We start from the raw sequence: 17,266 nt of genomic DNA, 5'->3' as shown, positions 1-17,266 counted from the left end.
AAGATGGAGAGGGGGTCTGGAGACCAAGTCCTAGGAGGAAAGGTTGAAGGAGCTGGGTAGGTTTAGCCTGAAGAGGAGAAGAGAGGAGATATGATCTTCAAGTACTTGAAGGGCTGTCGTATAGAGGAGGGTGCCGAGTTGCTTTCTGTTGCCCCAGAAGGTCGGACCAGAACCAACAGGTTAACATTAAATCAGAAGAGTTGCCATCTAGACATTAGGAAGAATTTTCTAACACTTAGAGCGGTTCCTCAGTGGAGCCGGCTTCCTCGGGAGGTGGTAAGTGCTCCTTCCCTGGAGGTTTTTAAGTAGAGGCTAGATGGCCATCTGTCAGCAGTGCTGATTCTATGACCTTAGGCAGATAGTGAGAGGGAGGACATCTTGGCCATCTTCTGGTCATGGAGTAGGGGTTACTGGGGGTGTGTGGGGGGAGGTAGTTGTGAATGTCCTGCATTGTGCAGGGGGTTGGACTAGATGACCCTGGTGGTCTCTTCCAACTTTATGATTCTGTGATTCATAGCGCTGTTGTCTTTGGTCCCCCAGCTGCAAAGAGGACGATGCGGCCATTTACCAGGCCTCGGCTAGAAACAGCAAGGGCATCGTGTCATGCTCGGGCGTCTTGGAGGTCGGAACCATGTCGGAGTACAAAATCCACCAGAGGTGGTTTGCCAAGCTGAAGCGGAAGGCCGAAGCCAAGTTGCGTGAGATAGAGCAGAGCAGAAAGCGAGGGAAGGAGAACATGGAGGCGGAGCTGCTGAGGAGGGTGAGCCCCGACCGGTTCCAGCGGAAGCGCCGGCTAACGGGGGAAGTGGGCATGCGCTCTGGTGCCTCCCTCTGGGACAAGGAGGAAGTGGCCAAGGTGCATATTCCTGATCTGAAACAGAGACTCAATGAGGAGAGCCACGCCAAGGCCAAAGAGTCTTCTCTGGACCCGGCGGCCCTCTTCTCGAACAATTTCATCACCGGACGTCTGGAAGCGGACGCGACGACCAACGGGGACTCTTCTCTCGAGAGCGGGGAGGAGAACGGGGAAGAGAACGCCAACGGCTTCCTCACGTATATCTACGAGACGGTGGAGATTATGACCAGCAAGCCAGCCAACAAGGAGTTTGCCGCAAAGAAGAAGAAGAAAGAGGAGAACGCCGGCGGCCTGTCGGACGCGAAACGAGACGCTTTCCAGCAAGAAGACCGGACGCAGCTGAGGAGAACCGTCTCGACTCAGAAGGACACCGTGCCCGCCCTCACATCTGAACACAGACCCTCAGCAGCGACAAATGGGGAGCTGATGGAAACAGAGTCCAGAGGGGTCCCAAGCCAGGTTACGGGAAACCCAGAACCCCTGCATTCCAATCCAGATGTGTACTTTTCTCTGAGAGACATGTATTTCGATGTCAGAACGGAACAGGAGGTGCCGAAGAAAAATGCGGGTAGAAGTGAAGTGTCCCAGACAGCCATGGATGTTTCCAGTGCGGAAGAGACTCTTCCGGTTTGGACGAGGGCTGCGCCGGAGGTAGTGTCAACTGAACAGGAAGTGGAGGGGAAAGATGCCCTTAAGACAACAGCTGCCGAAACAGCGGAGGATTCTAACGTGGAACCGACCCAGTGGACCACAGAGCCAATGCTGAAGGTGGAACGTGCGCTCTATGCAGCAGAAATCCTGGGCAAAAAGGCCTCGGAAACCGATCTTCAGCCTCCCGCCTGGGTGTCGGAGGGCGGCCCTGGGACACGGCCTCCCCTCGCCGAGGGAAACGAAGGGGAGACGCTTGAAGAAAACATCCGAGAAACTGACTTGCTGGATTCCCTCCCCGCCGATGTCCCGCAGCCCCAGGACGCCGTGGGGCCCCGTGTGGATTCACTCTCGCAGGAAGCAACAGGGAACTTGCCACGGGCCTCCTGGGAAGAGCAGCTGCCCAGCGAAGGGCCTTGTGAGGTACTGTAAGGTTTTTTTTTCCCCTCCCCTCTGCTAGGCTGACCTCATGCGAAATGTTTCCCGAATCAGTTAAGCACCAACTGCTGAAGCTCCGCCTTCTATTTATAGCCAGGAATGTGGGATGTGCAGGGCCAGCAATAAATAGGGAGGCTTCTCTTCGGGCTGACACTGACCCCTGGCTTTACACCGCTGCATTAGCCACCGCTGCATTAGCCAGTGGTTAAGAGCGGTGGTTTGGAGCGGTGGACTCTCATCTGGAGGACCAGGTTCGATTCCCCACTCCTCAACACGAGCGGCGGAGGCTATTCTAGTGAACTGGATTTGTTTCCCCACTCCTACACCTGAAGCCAGCTGGGTGACCTTGGGCTAATCACAGCTCTTAGAGCTCTCTCAGCCCCACCGACCTCACAGGGTGTCTGTTGCGGGGAGGGGAAGGGAAGGCGATTGCAAGCCAGTTTGATTCTTCCTTAAGTGGTAGAGAAAGTCAGCACATAAAAACCAACTCTTCTTCTTAGCTGGCTTTCTTTCTTTTTTTGCAGCCATTAAGCGGATAGGCTGGACATGGTGGGTGAGCTGCAGACGGGCAGCCCTTTTGGCTAGTCTGCAGAGGGACACGTAGCCAGCCACCCTGGCCTGTTTAGTTGGCTCTACCAGCGCTCCGTAGCGGAGCGTCATCCCTTCGCCCGTGGTCACAGCCGCAGCTGTCGCTGACTCTCACCCCTGTGGTGGCTCAGTTGGCGTCTATTTTCGTCACCGATTCTGAAGTGTTTTCCGTGCAATTCTGCATTCAAAAGCAGGCTGTGCGCGCTGCTACGTTAACAGGCTTCCTAATTCAGGGCCTCGCGCTCGGGGATTCATGCTCCAAACAGGATTGGTATCTGAACAATCCCGCTTGGGAGGAGAGGGTGTGTGGGTGTGCGTAGGTGGGACTTTAGCATAAGGCTGTTGTGGACCAAAGAAGTGAAGAATCCCCTTCGCTGGCAGTCTTCAAGCATCGGCTGGACAAAAACATTTCAGGGATACTCTAGGCTAATCCTGCATTAAGCAGGGGATTGGATTAGATGGCCTGTATGGCCCCTTCCAACTTTATGATTCTATGGCCACTTAGGCATGGTAATTAGCAGCGCGTTCCAGGCTGAATTGCCCTGCATATGTTTTTGAATTGTTCATGCTGAATTGTCATTCCTGAAGTGACTGCGAAGCTGGCGCATACCTGCTTCGCATTACTTAAGAGCCCCTTTAACACCTTTGGTGTTTGCTCTTCCCCCCCCTGCAAAGAATCCCCTGAAGGAACCATGCAAAACAACAGTGGCGTGTTAGCTATGCACATGCTAATGGCTATGCAAACAGGAACGAAGGAGCAGGCAAGTGGGGGGTGGAATTTCTCCTTTTGCATCGGGACTGTGAATAGGCATTTTTAAAGCCGCATTTTAAAAAACAGCTGTGAGGGAGCATCAAAATTGACCCTGCATAAATGGCCTAAGACTTTGCTAAAGCTCTTCTGCGTCTTCTGTTTAGGAGATTACAACCTGAGATTGCTGTATGGGAGTTCATTCACAAGTTCAGAACAAAGTACCCCCAGGGCTGCTCAGGGACATGAAATTTTTATCTCACTCCAGATGCTAATTGTCTGCCCTTGAGCATTTCCCCTCTGCTGTAATCAAGCTGATTACAATATGTATTGTACATTTGCATCCCGAGTTCCTTCTTTTCAGTGCCCCTCCCATCTTCCAACTGGGAAATAAGACTCAAAAGCATATAGTGCCAAAATCTTGTTGGTCTCTAAGGTGCTACTGGACTCGAATCTAGCCGTTCTATTGTGGACCAGCATAGCTACCCTCCAAAACTATCTTCTGCTTTTGTTTCCCATGTGCAGGGAGGAAGGGGGGGGTTGATATCAGGGTCCATTTGAATAAACGGCTCTGAAGTAGAAGAAGAAGAGGAGGAGAAGGAGGAGGAGTTGGTTTTTATATGCCGACTTTCTCTACCACTTAAGGGAGACTCAAACCGGCTTACAGTCACCCTTCCCCTCCCCACAACAGACACGACACAACAGACACAACAGACACAACTTGCCAAAGGTCACCCAGCTGGCTTCGTGTGTAGGAGTGGGGAAACCATCCCGGTTCACCGGATTTGCCTCCGCCGCTCATGTGGAGGAGTGGGGAATCGAACTCGGTTCTCCAGATCAGAGTCCGCCGCTCCAAACCACCGCTCTTAGTGGGCGCTCGCAGAATCTTTGAATTCGCTCTGGAATTCAGGCGATCCCAGGAGCGCCTTTGTATGTGCCTGTTTTGTCACGTTATACTGGTGCTGGAGTACCAGCGACACCAGCAAGCCGTGACTCAGCGTGGCTTTAAAATGCCTTTAAAAATCAGATCGATCCGGTGCGTTATTGAGTGATGACCGGCATGCATGTTGAACCATTCTCAATTTGTTATCGCTTAAAAAACAAAACCAACATTTCATTGCTTAAAGCCCACAGGGACAAAACAAAGAGAATGCATACACAGACAAAAACAAAGCAATGTAAGCCAAACAAAGGAACTCCAGAGTATGACAGATATTAAATTATGCCCCCTAATCCACAGCATGGCAAGGAAAATTATGCTCCCAAATGAAAAAGAACAGTCAATAAACGTATTGTCGTCTAATGCAACATTGCAGCCTAGTTATATTACTATTGATCCTTTATGTTAGTTTTTATGATTTTCTTGGGTATGGTGAGCTGCTTTGAGCAGATCTCTGGGGAGGTGACTGCAAACATAAATTCTCCAAATACATAGATAAACATGAAACCGCCCCCCCTTTCCAGGTAAATATTTAAATAATAAACTGGGGAGCTGCGAGGAGTTGTGGGGCGGATAAGCAATTGGGAGCCGGCGTGGTGTAGTGGTTAAGAGTGGTGGTTTGGAGCGGTGGACTCCTGCGAAGGGTGTTTGTCCAACTTGGGGAAGTGGCCAAATGACAAGCCAATCCAATGATCTCCCACAGTGACTGCAGCTGCAGAGAGGTGAGCTAGGAGCTTGCTACCACCCCATCGCATCAATAGGCATGTTGATTCCCATTATTAGCTTAGAGAGCCACTTCCCAGTTAGAGGCCAAGACTGTTTCACATCTCCTAAAATGGCAATGCGCCGAGAAAAATGCCAGCCGGGTGGCCACACAGCCCACCAGCGCATACCAAAGTGCTGAAAGCCACTCCAAGAGACTGATAAGTCGTTCGTGAACCTTCGGAGAGCAGGAAGGGAGCCGGCACGTCCTTCAGCAGAATCAGAAGCTCCCTTCTCTCGCCTCAGGGCAGATAGATGGCAGAGGCTCTGTAATGCATGCAAAAAGCAGCTGCGAGAACCCCCAAGTAGTATAAGGATGGTGGTGCTCAGATGGGGGGGAAGGAAGACCATGACTCAGTGGTAGAGTACCTGCTTGGCATGCAGAAGGCCCCAGGTTCAATCCCCAGCATTTCCAGTTAAAAGATCAGGTAGTAGGGGATGTGAAAGACCTCTGCCTAAGATGCTGTAGAGCCGCTGCCAGTCTGAGTAGACAATACTGACTCAGATGGATGATGTCTGATTCAGTATAAGGCATCTTCATATGTTCATGTGAGATTAAATCTTCTCCCTTGCTGTTTTGCCCTGACCTGGATGGTCCAGGCTAGGCAGATCTTGGAAGGTAAGCAGGGTCACATACCCATGATGCTGTGGTGTCTTAAAATACCATCGTTGCTCATAACTGGAGGAGTGGTGAAAGGAAGAGGGCAGGGACGTATGTGTGGGCATAACGCAAGTGGCAACCTGTGGCCAACCTTGGGCACAAGTCAAGAAAGATTGGTTCGAGGAGGCTTGCAGTGTCCTCCCTGCCATAGGGAGCAAAAGGATGCCTCCGCCGCCAGACAGAGGGGAGGGGATGTGGTTCTGTGTCAGAGGCAGAAGATCCCATGTTCAGGCCCTAGCATCGTGGGTAGCAGGGGCTGGGAAAGCCCTGTCTTTGCCGGAAGCCCCGGAGAGCCACCGCCGGTCACAGCAGACTCTTTGACCAGATGAAAGGAAAACGTAATGGTGTGTGGGATAATGCGTTATGCTGAAGGTGGTTGCGTCGGAGGAGGGGGGCGTTCTCGTGGCTTCTGTGACCATCAACCTTTCCAACCGGTCCTCCAAAGCTGCGCTTGAGAGGCCCTAGGGATGTTTTCACACTTCCGGCCACAGCATGGGACGGCTTGAGCTGTTTTTGCAACTTGACCCTCGAGGCACGAGAGCAGCTGTTCGTGCAGCGGTCTGTGGCTGCAGTTGTTTTAGTGCGATTAGTAGAAAGAGCTGCAGAGAAGGGGAAGGCTCTGTCCCCCTCCCCACCCCAAAAAGAATTATTCAGAACCGTAGAGGTACAGAGTCATGGGAGAAAGCAAAAGCTAAGCCCGATTGTCTGCTAGGAGCTTGGGTGCCTAACAAATGGAGATTTCTTTTTCCAGTGTTCAGTCTTAGTTAGATCTTGCACGTTTACATCCTACAACCCGAACACTACTGAGACTAGGCCTGTGGTTCCACCCCAGCGTGGTGCAGTGGTTAAGAGCGGTGGTTTGGAGCGTTGGACTCTGAACTGGAGAACCTGGTTTGATTCCCCACTCCTCCACGTGAGCGGCGGACGCTAATCTGGTGAACTGGATTTGTTTCCCCGCTCCTGCACACGAAACCAGCTGGGTGACCTTGAGCTAGTCACAGCTCTCTCAGCCCCACCTACCTCACAGGAATCTGTTGTGGGGAGGGGAAGGGAAGGTGATTGTAAGACGGTTTGATTCTGCCTTAAGTGGTAGAGAAAGTCAGCATATAAAAACTAACTCCTCTTCTTCTGTCTGCTGTATGTCTTCAAGTCTAACCCCCCCGCCCCCTTTCCCCTTCTGCCATTGCTGAGCCAAGCTAGACAGATATAGCTCTTTTAATCTTCCCTGGACGTCAGTCCTTCCAGCCACCTGATCCGGTCGCTCCCTTCGATCTGTCAGTGTTGTTCGGATGTTGGCCATGTTTGGAGTGGCTATTCCTGTCTCGGTTGCACCAGGCCTTTGAACAGACAAATTCTTTGTTCCTTGTCTTTTGTAGGGGAGCTTGGTAGCCATGACCTCAGACTTGGCAGAATAAATTGTTTTTTTCTGGTACAGGAAATTAGCCAGTCTCTGTTCCTTTTGTGTGTGTTTTTTTTAATTAAATTCTGCAGCAAGGAATCAGTCATGAGCCTGATTTGCATAATGTATTCTGGTTGCAATTTGCGGTTGAGGGTTTTTCAGATGCAGAGGAAGACTAGGGTATGGGGTCAGGGACTAAGAGTTTTGAAGGCACTGAGGATTGTTTTGGGGAAGGGAAATGGAACTGGTCCTTGACCCAAAAAAAGTCTCCCTGTTTCTCTGCAGCTTCAGCAGAATTTGCTCATTTGCAGAGGTCTCATGAGGACTAGAAACTTGATTTTTAAAAATTAAAACTGTGGTTGGAAATGTGAGAACAAAATTGCATCCCTAATATGCTGGCTTAGGAAGGGAAGTTTCCCTTTTTAGTCTCTGTATATACACACTCAAAACATTTCAGAATTGAAATTATGAGTTAAAATTCTCTGAAGCAAGCTTTCCGTAAATTCCAAAAATTTAGAAAGGAGTTTGGTCTAATAACAGCAGTTATTTTATTTCTATAAAATACTGATTACTAGTTGTTGTTTTTAAAGCACAATGAAGCCGTTCAAAAATAAAAAAAACCTGTTTAAACAATAAAGCAGCAGTGCTAACCAATGAACCAGTTCTTAAAACTGCACTGAATATCTGGAAGACGTCGAGAAGGGCACCAGTGAACATCTTATTGCATAACCGGGTGCCATCACTTAGAAGGCCCTGTCTCAGGACACCACACATCTAATCTCTGAGCATGGGGATTCCCAGAGCAAGGTCTCCAGTGACGTTCTCAATGACCAGGCAGGTTCGCATAAGAGCAGGTGATCTTTTAGGTACCATCTTGTGCCGTGCAAGGCCTGCGCTGCAAAATGGAAGAAGACCCCAAGTTCAAGGCCTTATCTCAACCAGTCAATTTATTATTATACGGTCATAGACCATCAAATAAAACAGGATTGCAGAATTGCTTGATAAATAAGCAAGCACGTAGACTAAATATGGCTAAAATTACAATACTTAAAATGACAAAACATTACAAAAATAATCCAGTCATAAATATTACTAAAATTAATATAAAACTAGTCTGAAAGGTTCTGAACAATAAAGATCCCATGCTTCCTTGGCTATTGCATAGATTTCGTCCAGCTCTGAAGGCCTTCTCTCTAAGCTAATGCAAGTAAGATAATTATCATGTGTTCTTTGTTTCTAGGGTCCTGAAAACTTGAAGCCAGTCTTTTTCACCACCTGCGACACCCCACCACCTCCAGATACAGGATTTGCCAAAGAAACTAACCGGATAGCCAGCTCCTTTGCATTAAGGGAAGACTCCCCTGTGGAGCAAGAGACCATTCCCAGTCCAGAGACCCACAAGCCAAGTGTGGTGGTGGTAAGCCAGGAAAGTAACCAGTATCACCCAGAGGCTTCCTCGAACCCCCCAGCTGTTTCCCTTGACCTTGTGCATCCCTTTGGGGAGGAACCCCTGCTTTTGGGAGGAGAGGTAGAGAAGGCCTCCCCAATTTATGGCAGTGATGAAAATCAGCATGCACCGTCTCCAGATCATGGAAGCGAGGAGACGGCCGCTACCGAATTTCCTCCCCAGAGAGCCAATCTCAAGACCAGTCCCGCACGTTGCTGGGACCAAGGCGCCCCTCAGTCTGAAGCGGCGGTCAGTGGAAAGCAAGAAGAGGCATTTGAGACGTTGAGGGGTGGTGGGCCTGACCTGAAAATGGATTGGGGGCTGAAGGAGGAGAGGACGGTGACAGCAAGACCGCTGTTGGTTCTGGAGGCTTTCGTGGAACCTTCTGCTCCCTACCAGAGCATTCCGGAAAAGCCCCCTCCAAGTCCCACGGTAGAGATGCCTCCAGTTTTCCACGGATCACAAGGGTCACCTCCTCTTTCTCCTGTCAAAGAAGGCCTTGCTGAGAGGAGCCAGTCCGTGGCCTGTTCGCCAAAGGACACGAAGAGGGATATGGACTCTTGGCAACCAGCGAGGCCTCCACCTTCAGAACCGGCTCAGCATGCTGACAGAATGGCCGGAGAGGAAGGTCCTGCCAAGGAAGTGGTCTCAGCTCCTCAGAGGGGTGAAGAAGATGAGCGGGAGGCTTTAGCTCTTGACCAGAAACTGGAGACCAGCACCAGGAAAGAAGAGGAAACGGCCCCAAGCACTCCATCAGGGCCGGATTCGCCACAGCCCGAGACGGCCATGGAAGAGGATCAAATCCCGGAGAAGAAACAACAGAAAAACCTGGTGACTTCCCTGAAAAATTATTTGCTTCTGCTCTTGAAGATAACCTCGGAGGAAGAGAAGAGCAAGGAGAGCCCAAAGCAGAAGGCCAAGGGAGTGGAGGAAAGGACCCCACCCACTGCCCTCCCGAGGCACGTCACAGATGTGGGCATCGCTGGGTTAACCCCCAGAACTTCAAGGAAGATCTTCGAACGGGTCGAAACCAACCAGCTCTTCCAGAGCGCAGAGAGCCTGCAGCTGACCCCGAAGACTTCCCGAAGACTCACGGGAATGATCAATCAGGAGCTGCTCGCTTGCCAAGAAAGGCTGGTGGCTGAATCAAAGGTGCCCCCCTTGCCCTGCTTGCCCTCGATCGTGGTAGGGAACGTTTCCAGCGAGCTGACGGGGCTTCCCGACCTGCCTCCAGAGGTTTCTGGCGAGGCACCGGCAGCCCTGCCTAGTGCCACCCCTCAGGAGCTGGCGCTGGGAGCCCGCCGTAAAATATTCCTTCCCAAAGCTAAGCAAGCCGACGAGATGGAAGGGGTAGTCCCGGACGGCCAGGTGCTTGGCAAAAAGGACAGCCCCACCGTGTCTCCGCAGCAGAGCCGGAGGAACGCAGCTCTTTTGCAAAACCCGATCCCAGCTCCGTCTCCTCCCATGGAGAGGCGTTCCCCATCCCTTGCCAGAAAGATGGCGACGTTAGAAGTGCCGAAGATATATGAGGAGACTGCCGAAGAAAGTAAGAATGTGGCAGAGATTGTCCCAGGAGGCCCTGAGAAATGTGAAGAGAGTGGACCGGAAGGGCAGATAGGAGAATCCCGGAGAGCAAATGACCCATTTAAAGGTGAGACAAATAAGGCCCAAGCAGACAGATAAGAGAATCTGAGAGGGGAGGGCGGTAGTCCAAGTTCAGATCATTCAGGTAGGGGACGGAAGTGGGGAGACCTGCTTTTTCATCCTCTCTAAGGGCTCCTCCGTTCAAGGAAATGTCCCCAAGACTGTTACAGGGCATAGAGGCAATTTCCACTTGCTCCTACACATCAGCAGATCACTAGTGTAGCTCCCAGGCCCACAGCTGTAGCTTTTGAGAATGCAGAATCTGTGCAGAATTGTGGAACTCCCTGCCCCAGGATGTTGGTGATGGCTGCCAACTTGGAAGGTTTTAAGAGGGGACTGGACATGTTCATGGAGGAGAGGGCTATCCATGGCTATTAGTAGAAATGAATACTAGCCATGATGCATACCTATTCTCTCCAGGATCAGAGGAGCATGCCTATTATATTAGGTGCTGTGGAACACAGGCAGGACAATGCTGCTGCAGCCGTCTTGCTTGTGGGCCTCCTAGAGGCACCTGGTTGGCCACTGTGTGAACAGACTGCTGGACTTGATGGACCTTGGTCTGATCCAGCCTGGCCTTTCTTATGTTTTTATATTCTTATGCACCTATCACAGGATAACAGAAATAGGTCAAGGGGCAACCCTCACTCCACCCCCAAGATTTAGGGGAGGAGACTTTTTAAAATATTGGTTTTCAGGGTTATTTCCCCATTGATTCCCATTCCTTGTGGGGGCGAACATGGAAATCCACTTTTCCCCTTATTTATTTTTCCTTTTTTGTTTGTGTCCAGGCTTTGTCATCTCGACTGAGCTCTTGGAATTCTCTTAGTCCCATTTGGCTAATACCCACCTCCCCCTTTCTGCAGCCCCGCAGGTGATCCGCAAGATCCGAGCAGAGCAGTTCTCAGACGCTTCGGGAAACCTGAAACTTTGGTGTCAGTTCTTCAATATTCTGAGTGACTCAAAGCTGACCTGGTATAAAGACGAGATTCCCGTGACGGAGACAAGAAGGAGGTGAGTCATACACAAATGGCCCCTCTGGCGGGGGAGCCGTGGGGCTTTCTGTGATTGAGGAGGGGCTTCTCAACCCACAATAACATATCCTCCAGCATTTCATCAATGAAAACAGACATGCTTGTAACACCTCTAGGGGAGCTTTCACACACACTGAATGATGCGCTTTCAATCCACTTTCAGTGTATTTTAGCGACGGTTATGGTTGGTTAGAAAAATTCTGCAAGTTCTAGATACATAAGACATGAAAGAGGCTTGCGAGGGACATGAATAACTTCAGCCATCAATAGTCAATTTGCAAGATCTGAGCAAGGCTGTCAAAGATAGGACATTTTGGAGGACTTTCATTCATAGGGTCGCCATGAGTCGGAAGTGACTTGATGGCACTTAACACTCACAGTCATCATTTCCCTCCATTTTGATTGTGTCTGACTTGCATTTTTTAATCAATGCACGTTAAGGCATCTTTTCCAGCAGTTTTATGCCAGGCATAACACTGCTTTCAGGAGTAGCTAGTTGCTAATTTTTCATCTTAAGGACACAGGAGGAGCTAGATCCAGAAGACAAGCAGAAGTAAAAAAAACCCATCAATTGTGTGTGTGCCATCAGGTGGCTTCTGACTTTCAGAGACCCTATGAATTAATGTCCTCCCCTTAACAGCCTTGCTCAGGTCTTGCAAACTGAAGGCTGTGGAGTCCTCGGTTGGGTCGATCCATCTCAGTTTGGGTCTTCCTCTTTTCCTGCTGCCTTCGACTTTTCTTAGCATTATGGTCTTTTCCAGTGACTCTTGTCTTATGATGTGACCAAAATACGACGGCCTCAGTTTAGTCATTTTAGCTTCTAGGGAGAGTTCAGACTTGATTTGATCCGGAACCCACCGATTTGTCTTTTTGGTGGTCCGCTGTATCCGTAAAACTCTCCTCCGACACCACATTTCAAATGTTGATTGTACCAGTCTAAATTTTGCCCTGGAAGTTCCAGACGGCTTTTGTACAGAGAACTTTGGACTCTTCCATAACACAACAGAGCCGTGGTCTCTGATCTGGAGAACCGGGTTCGATTCCCCACTCCTCCTCATGAGCGACGGAGGCTAATCTGGGGAACTGGATTTGCTTCCCCGCTACTACACACGAAGCCAACTGGGTGACTGTGGGCTAGTCACAGTTCTCTTCGAGCTCTCTCAGCCCCACCTACCTCACAGGGTGTCTGTTGTGGGGAGGGGAAGGCGATTGTAAGCCGGTTTGAGTATCCCTTAAGTGGTAGAGAAAGTCGACATATAAAAACCAACTCTTCTTCTTCTTCCTACTGCCAGATGTTTCGGTTTAAGATGCTTATAGGAACCACAGGAATATATAAATACCATGTGCTGTTTATGCTATCTTTGGATGACATTGCCTCTTCTCACCTGGCGTTTAGGGTTTCGATACAACGATTGTGGGGTTTTATTGCAGATTTGCAGTAACGTTACAAAAATCTGTGTACAGTTTTCAGAATTTATCTGTGACCTCAATAAGATATTTTTGCAGTGGCAGATTTAGGAACCTCATGGCTCGTTGAAAGAGATTTCAGAAGCACCAGGGGATGGTGTCTGGCAGTTGCTAAGCAACCCAGGCACAGCTTTTCTCTTCCACGGGTCCCAGCAGCAGTTGCACAGTATTGAAAAAAAGGTCTGTCACCTGACTCCCAGTCTATGGATGCTCCCCCGAAATCAGGCTAAGGAAGATAATTGCTGTCTCCTCCCCAATGTTTCTTTACTCTGCACACTTCAAAAATTGCACTTGTGTTTGCTAGAAAAGTCTGTTGGACAATTGGCTAGAACTTTTCTGAAGTCATTCGTGTCACCTCTCAGATCCCACGATGCCTTTGAGAGCTGGCGTGGTTAAGAGCGGTGGTTTGGAGCGGTGGACTGATCTGGAGAACTGGGTTTGAGTCCCCGCTCCTCCACACGAGAGGCTGAGGCTAATGTGGTGAACTGGATTTGTTTCCCCACTCCTACACACGAAGCCAGCTGGGGGACCTCGGGCTAATCACAGTTCTCTCAGAGCTCTCTCAGCCCCACCTACCTCACAGGGTGTCTCTTGTGGGGAGGGGAAAGGAAGGTGATTGTAAGCCGGTTTGATTCTTCCTTGAGTGGGAGAGAAAGTCGGCATATAAAAATCAACCTTTCTTCTTCTTTCCTTAAATGCTAACCCTGGCTTCCTGTCTCATCTTTTCCTCTCCACTCTTCTGTCCCGAGATAGCTTTTAAAAAGCTGGGAGCTCCAATCACAGCACTCCCAGCATCTCCTGGATTGGATCCCATGTACACCACATGGAGGGGGAATATGCATGAACTGGTTTTCAGGCGTTGGATAGGTGTGTGCCCCCTACGTTTGGCTCCCTGCTCTCCTTCTTGTGACTGTTGGAGGGTGAGTGGCCAGGCATTCTCTGCTCTCCTTACCTGGAGGACTCTCTTCCAGCTCCGGAGATGAAGGGCAGGCGGCCCTGGCCATCGTGCAGGTGTCCCTGAAGGACTGTGGCGTCTACCAGTGCACCATCCAGAACGAATACGGCACCGATTCCACTGACTTCCTGCTGAGCGCTGAAGGTGAGGCCTCCCACCCCCAGGCAGGGCTCTGCTCTGAGAGCCAGTCTGGTGTAGTGGCTGAGAGCTGTGGTTTGGAGCGGTGGACTCTGAGCTGGAGAACTGGGTTTGATTCCCCCACTCCGCCACAGGAGCAGCGGATGCTAATCTGGTGAACCGGGTTGGTTTCCCCACTCCTACCATGAAGCCAGCTGGGTGACCTTGGGCTAGTCACATTCTCTCAGCCCCACCCACCTCACAGGGTGTCTGTTGTGGGGAGGGGAAAGGAAGGTGGTTGTAAGCCGGTTTGATTCTGCCTTAAGTGGTAGAGAAAGTCGGCATATAAAAACCAACTCTTCTTCTTCTTCACGGTGGCCTGCAGAAAAAGAGCTAGATTCAAGTCCGTTAGCACCTTAGCAAACAAGATTCCCAGGGTAAAGCTTTCGAGAATCAAGGCTCCTTTTGGCAGATACAAGACTCGAGTCTCAAAAGCTCATGCTGCAAAAATCTCGTTGGCCTCTGAGGCGCTACCGGACTCGAATCCAGCTCTCCCGCTGGGCACTGGCTCTGCGCATGGCCAGTAGGCACAGATGGATGAATCGTTTCTCTTCATGCTCGCTGCATGGCTGCAGAGCAGCTTTGACAGGAGAAGCTACAGGCGTGAGGGCTTCTGAGGCCGAGCGCAGGGATGCGCGACAGGGATGCAAAATAAAGAGGCGCCCAAGAGGAAGGAGTCCACGAGCCGAATTAGCGCCTGTGGAACTGAGGAAAGGGTTCTGCCTCCCTTTCTTGTGTCTCTTCACAGTGGAGGTGTACAGCAACGAGAACCCCTCTCTATCTCTTTCTCTCTCTCTCCCTCTGTCCAGTGCTGTCAGGATTTATCTCCAAAGAAGAAATAGAAGGTAAAGTGTGCCCAGGAGACAGCGTGGTGAGTCTGTGCCCTGCCAGGTGACGCGGCCCCTCTCCCGTGCGTGAACCCCGCCTGCTCCTCCTGCCCAGCTGACGTCTCATGGAAGACTTAGCAACCAAGAGCCCAGGGGAGCCCGGAAAGACGGGCTTCCCTTTAATGCCGAGGCCAGAGATTACAGAGAAGAAGATGCTTTCTCCTTGCAGACACACTTCTTGCACTCTGTCCCGTGTACCTCCCCTGCCTCTGGGTGGCTTGAATAGGATTCCCTTCCCCCAGACATCCTGGGGCCACAGTGCATATGCCTTCCTCACCGGGGTCTCCGTATCCCTCTCTTCTCACCTCCCTCCTTCCTTCCCCTCCCGAGGCTTGATCGCGTGGCCACAGGCATCCTTGTCGGCCCACCGATGCCTGGTGCAAGATCCCTTGCCTTTCTCTCGGGAAAGGGGAGCTGCGTTACATTTCTAAACCTCTCTGAAGCTCGGTGACAGAGACAAGCCCTGCTGCCATATAGCAGGCTCAGAGCTGGAGAAGAGGTGAAGCCACGCTGGGCTTCCAAGACACTTGGAGCGTAGCAAGACCTTTCTCCTTGAACATATGAAGCTGCCTTATACTGAATCAGACCCTTGGTCCATCAAAGTCAGTATTGTCTACTCAGACCAGCAGCAGCTCTCCAGGGTCTCAGGCAGAGCTCTTTCACATCACCTACTTGCCTAGTCCTTTTAAGTGGAGATGCCGGGGATTGAACCGGGGACCTTCTGCATGCCAAGCAGATGCTCTACCACTGAGCCTCAGCCCCTCCTTGGGAAGGAGGAAGGCTGGGGGTCTGTGGCAAGCACAAATTTTGGCTAGCAACTGAAGATTTGTCAACAGTCCACCTCTCTGGTCTGGGATCCCATGGGCTTTCTGCCACCTTCTTTGTTTGTTTCCCTATATAATTGGGCCTATGTCCTCCCCCCACCCCGTCCACATCTATGCTATTAAGCAATGGGGTCATTAGTTTGCTGGGAAGATGGTTCCTCCAATCTCTTATCGTGGAAAATAACAATTCCCCCTAGATCTCTTAGTGGGCCTATCAGGTTAGCATCCTTTCCCTCCTGCCTTTCCAAACCCTTCTGCATTTTCTCAGCCCCACACGCTGTGTGTTTTTTCTCTCTTGCGCAGCTGGCGAGGAGATCGAGATGACGCCCATGGTGTTCGCCAAGGGCCTGGCGGACTCCGGCTTTTGGGGGGACAAGTTCTTTGGCCGGATCACGGTGGAGGACCTGGAGGTAGGCCAAGGCTTCCTGCGGAAGGCGTGCCGCGCCCGGGCCATTTACGGCCTCGAGCCGGTCTTCGAGTCCGGGCGCACGGGCATCATCAAGATCCGTAACCTCATCGCCTTTGGCGGGCGCAGCGAGAACACGCTGATGGAAAGGAACTATGACATCACCATTCAGGTAAGGAGAGAGACGTGCGTGGTGTTTGGCCCGTTGGCACTGGTCGGCATGTAGCTTGCCATCTGAGTGACATCTCCTGCCTGTGTAGCTGTTCCTATGTCACAAGGGGTCAAGGGGTTTCTGTTTGCTTTTTCTTAATGATGACTTCCCAACCTTCCGTCTTGGCTACAGGGACTTCATCCTTCCTCCCTTGGCTTTTATGGAGCTTCGTGTTAAAATATGCTGGAGCAACCAAAATGATCAGGGGGCTAGAGCGACTGCCCTACGAGGAGCAATTAAAACGCTTAGGGCTGTTTAGCTTGGAAAGAAGGCGGTTAAGGGGAGACATGATAGAGGTCTCTAAAACTATGCATGGTGTGGAGAGAGTGGACAGGGAGAGGTTTTTCTCCCTCTCTCCTAAGGCCAGAATGTGGGGGTCATTTGCTGAAGCTGGAGGGTGAGAGATTCAAAACTGATATTTCTTCACACAACACGTAGTTAAATTGTGGAACTCCCTGCCCCAGGATGGGGTGATGGCTGCCAGCTTGGAAGGCTTTAAGAAGGGACATGTTAATGGAGGGGTATTAGTGGCTACTAGTTAAAATGGATACTAGCCATGATGCATACATATTCTCTCCAGGATCAGAGAAGCATGCCTATTATCTGAGGTGATGTGGAACACAGGCAGGACAGTGCTGCTGCAGTCGTCTTGTTTGGGGGCTTCCTAGAGGCACCTGGTTGGCCACTGTGTGAACAGACTGCTGGACTTGATGGGCCTTGGTCTGATCCATCAGGGCCCCTTTCTTATGTTCTTATGCTGCTTTGTGCCTGCCCCTCGTGCTCCTGTGTATGTTGCCCATCCTGTCCTTCCCCACAAGAAGGATAGCCCCTCTGTCTTGTTTGCCCCCTACAGGAGTGCAAGATCCAGAATTCGAGCCGGGAATACTGCAAAATCTTTGCGGCGGAGGCCCGAGCCGTCCCTGCCTTTGGGCCCGTGCCTGAGTAAGTGGTACCTCTGGGCTCTGTGGAGATGTGGTGAGGAGGGGGGGGGGCACATTTATTTATTTTATTTGCAAAATTTTAATGCCACCTCTCCAGGGAACCTTATTACAAAATATGCCGGGAAGAGGAAAGGGGAATGACCCCTTCAACCCCACTTGGTTTTTGCTAATCAAAACCTGGCTACCCAGGCTTATATTTGCGTTCTTTGAGAGCTAGTGTGGTGTAGTGGTTA

The 17,266-nt window shown here is 50.8% G+C and overlaps 1 protein-coding gene across 1 annotated transcript in view; it reads left to right on the top strand.

Moving 5' to 3' along the window:
* Positions 1 to 17,266, top strand: part of ALPK3 (alpha kinase 3) — a 43,124-nt gene that overhangs the window by 21,939 nt on the left and 3,919 nt on the right. The window contains exons 5-11 of the mRNA XM_056866064.1: positions 541 to 1,927; positions 8,281 to 10,138; positions 10,998 to 11,145; positions 13,604 to 13,731; positions 14,574 to 14,609; positions 15,779 to 16,053; positions 16,946 to 17,034. Of these exons, the coding sequence (XP_056722042.1) occupies positions 541 to 1,927; positions 8,281 to 10,138; positions 10,998 to 11,145; positions 13,604 to 13,731; positions 14,574 to 14,609; positions 15,779 to 16,053; positions 16,946 to 17,034 (3,921 nt within the window). The remainder of the gene's footprint in view (positions 1 to 540; positions 1,928 to 8,280; positions 10,139 to 10,997; positions 11,146 to 13,603; positions 13,732 to 14,573; positions 14,610 to 15,778; positions 16,054 to 16,945; positions 17,035 to 17,266) is intronic.

The sequence above is a fragment of the Euleptes europaea genome, chromosome 20 (assembly GCF_029931775.1).
Source record: "Euleptes europaea isolate rEulEur1 chromosome 20, rEulEur1.hap1, whole genome shotgun sequence".
NCBI classification, from domain to species: domain Eukaryota; kingdom Metazoa; phylum Chordata; class Lepidosauria; order Squamata; family Sphaerodactylidae; genus Euleptes; species Euleptes europaea.
Note: the sequence above shows the minus strand (reverse complement) of the source record. Positions and strands in the feature narration are given on the sequence as shown.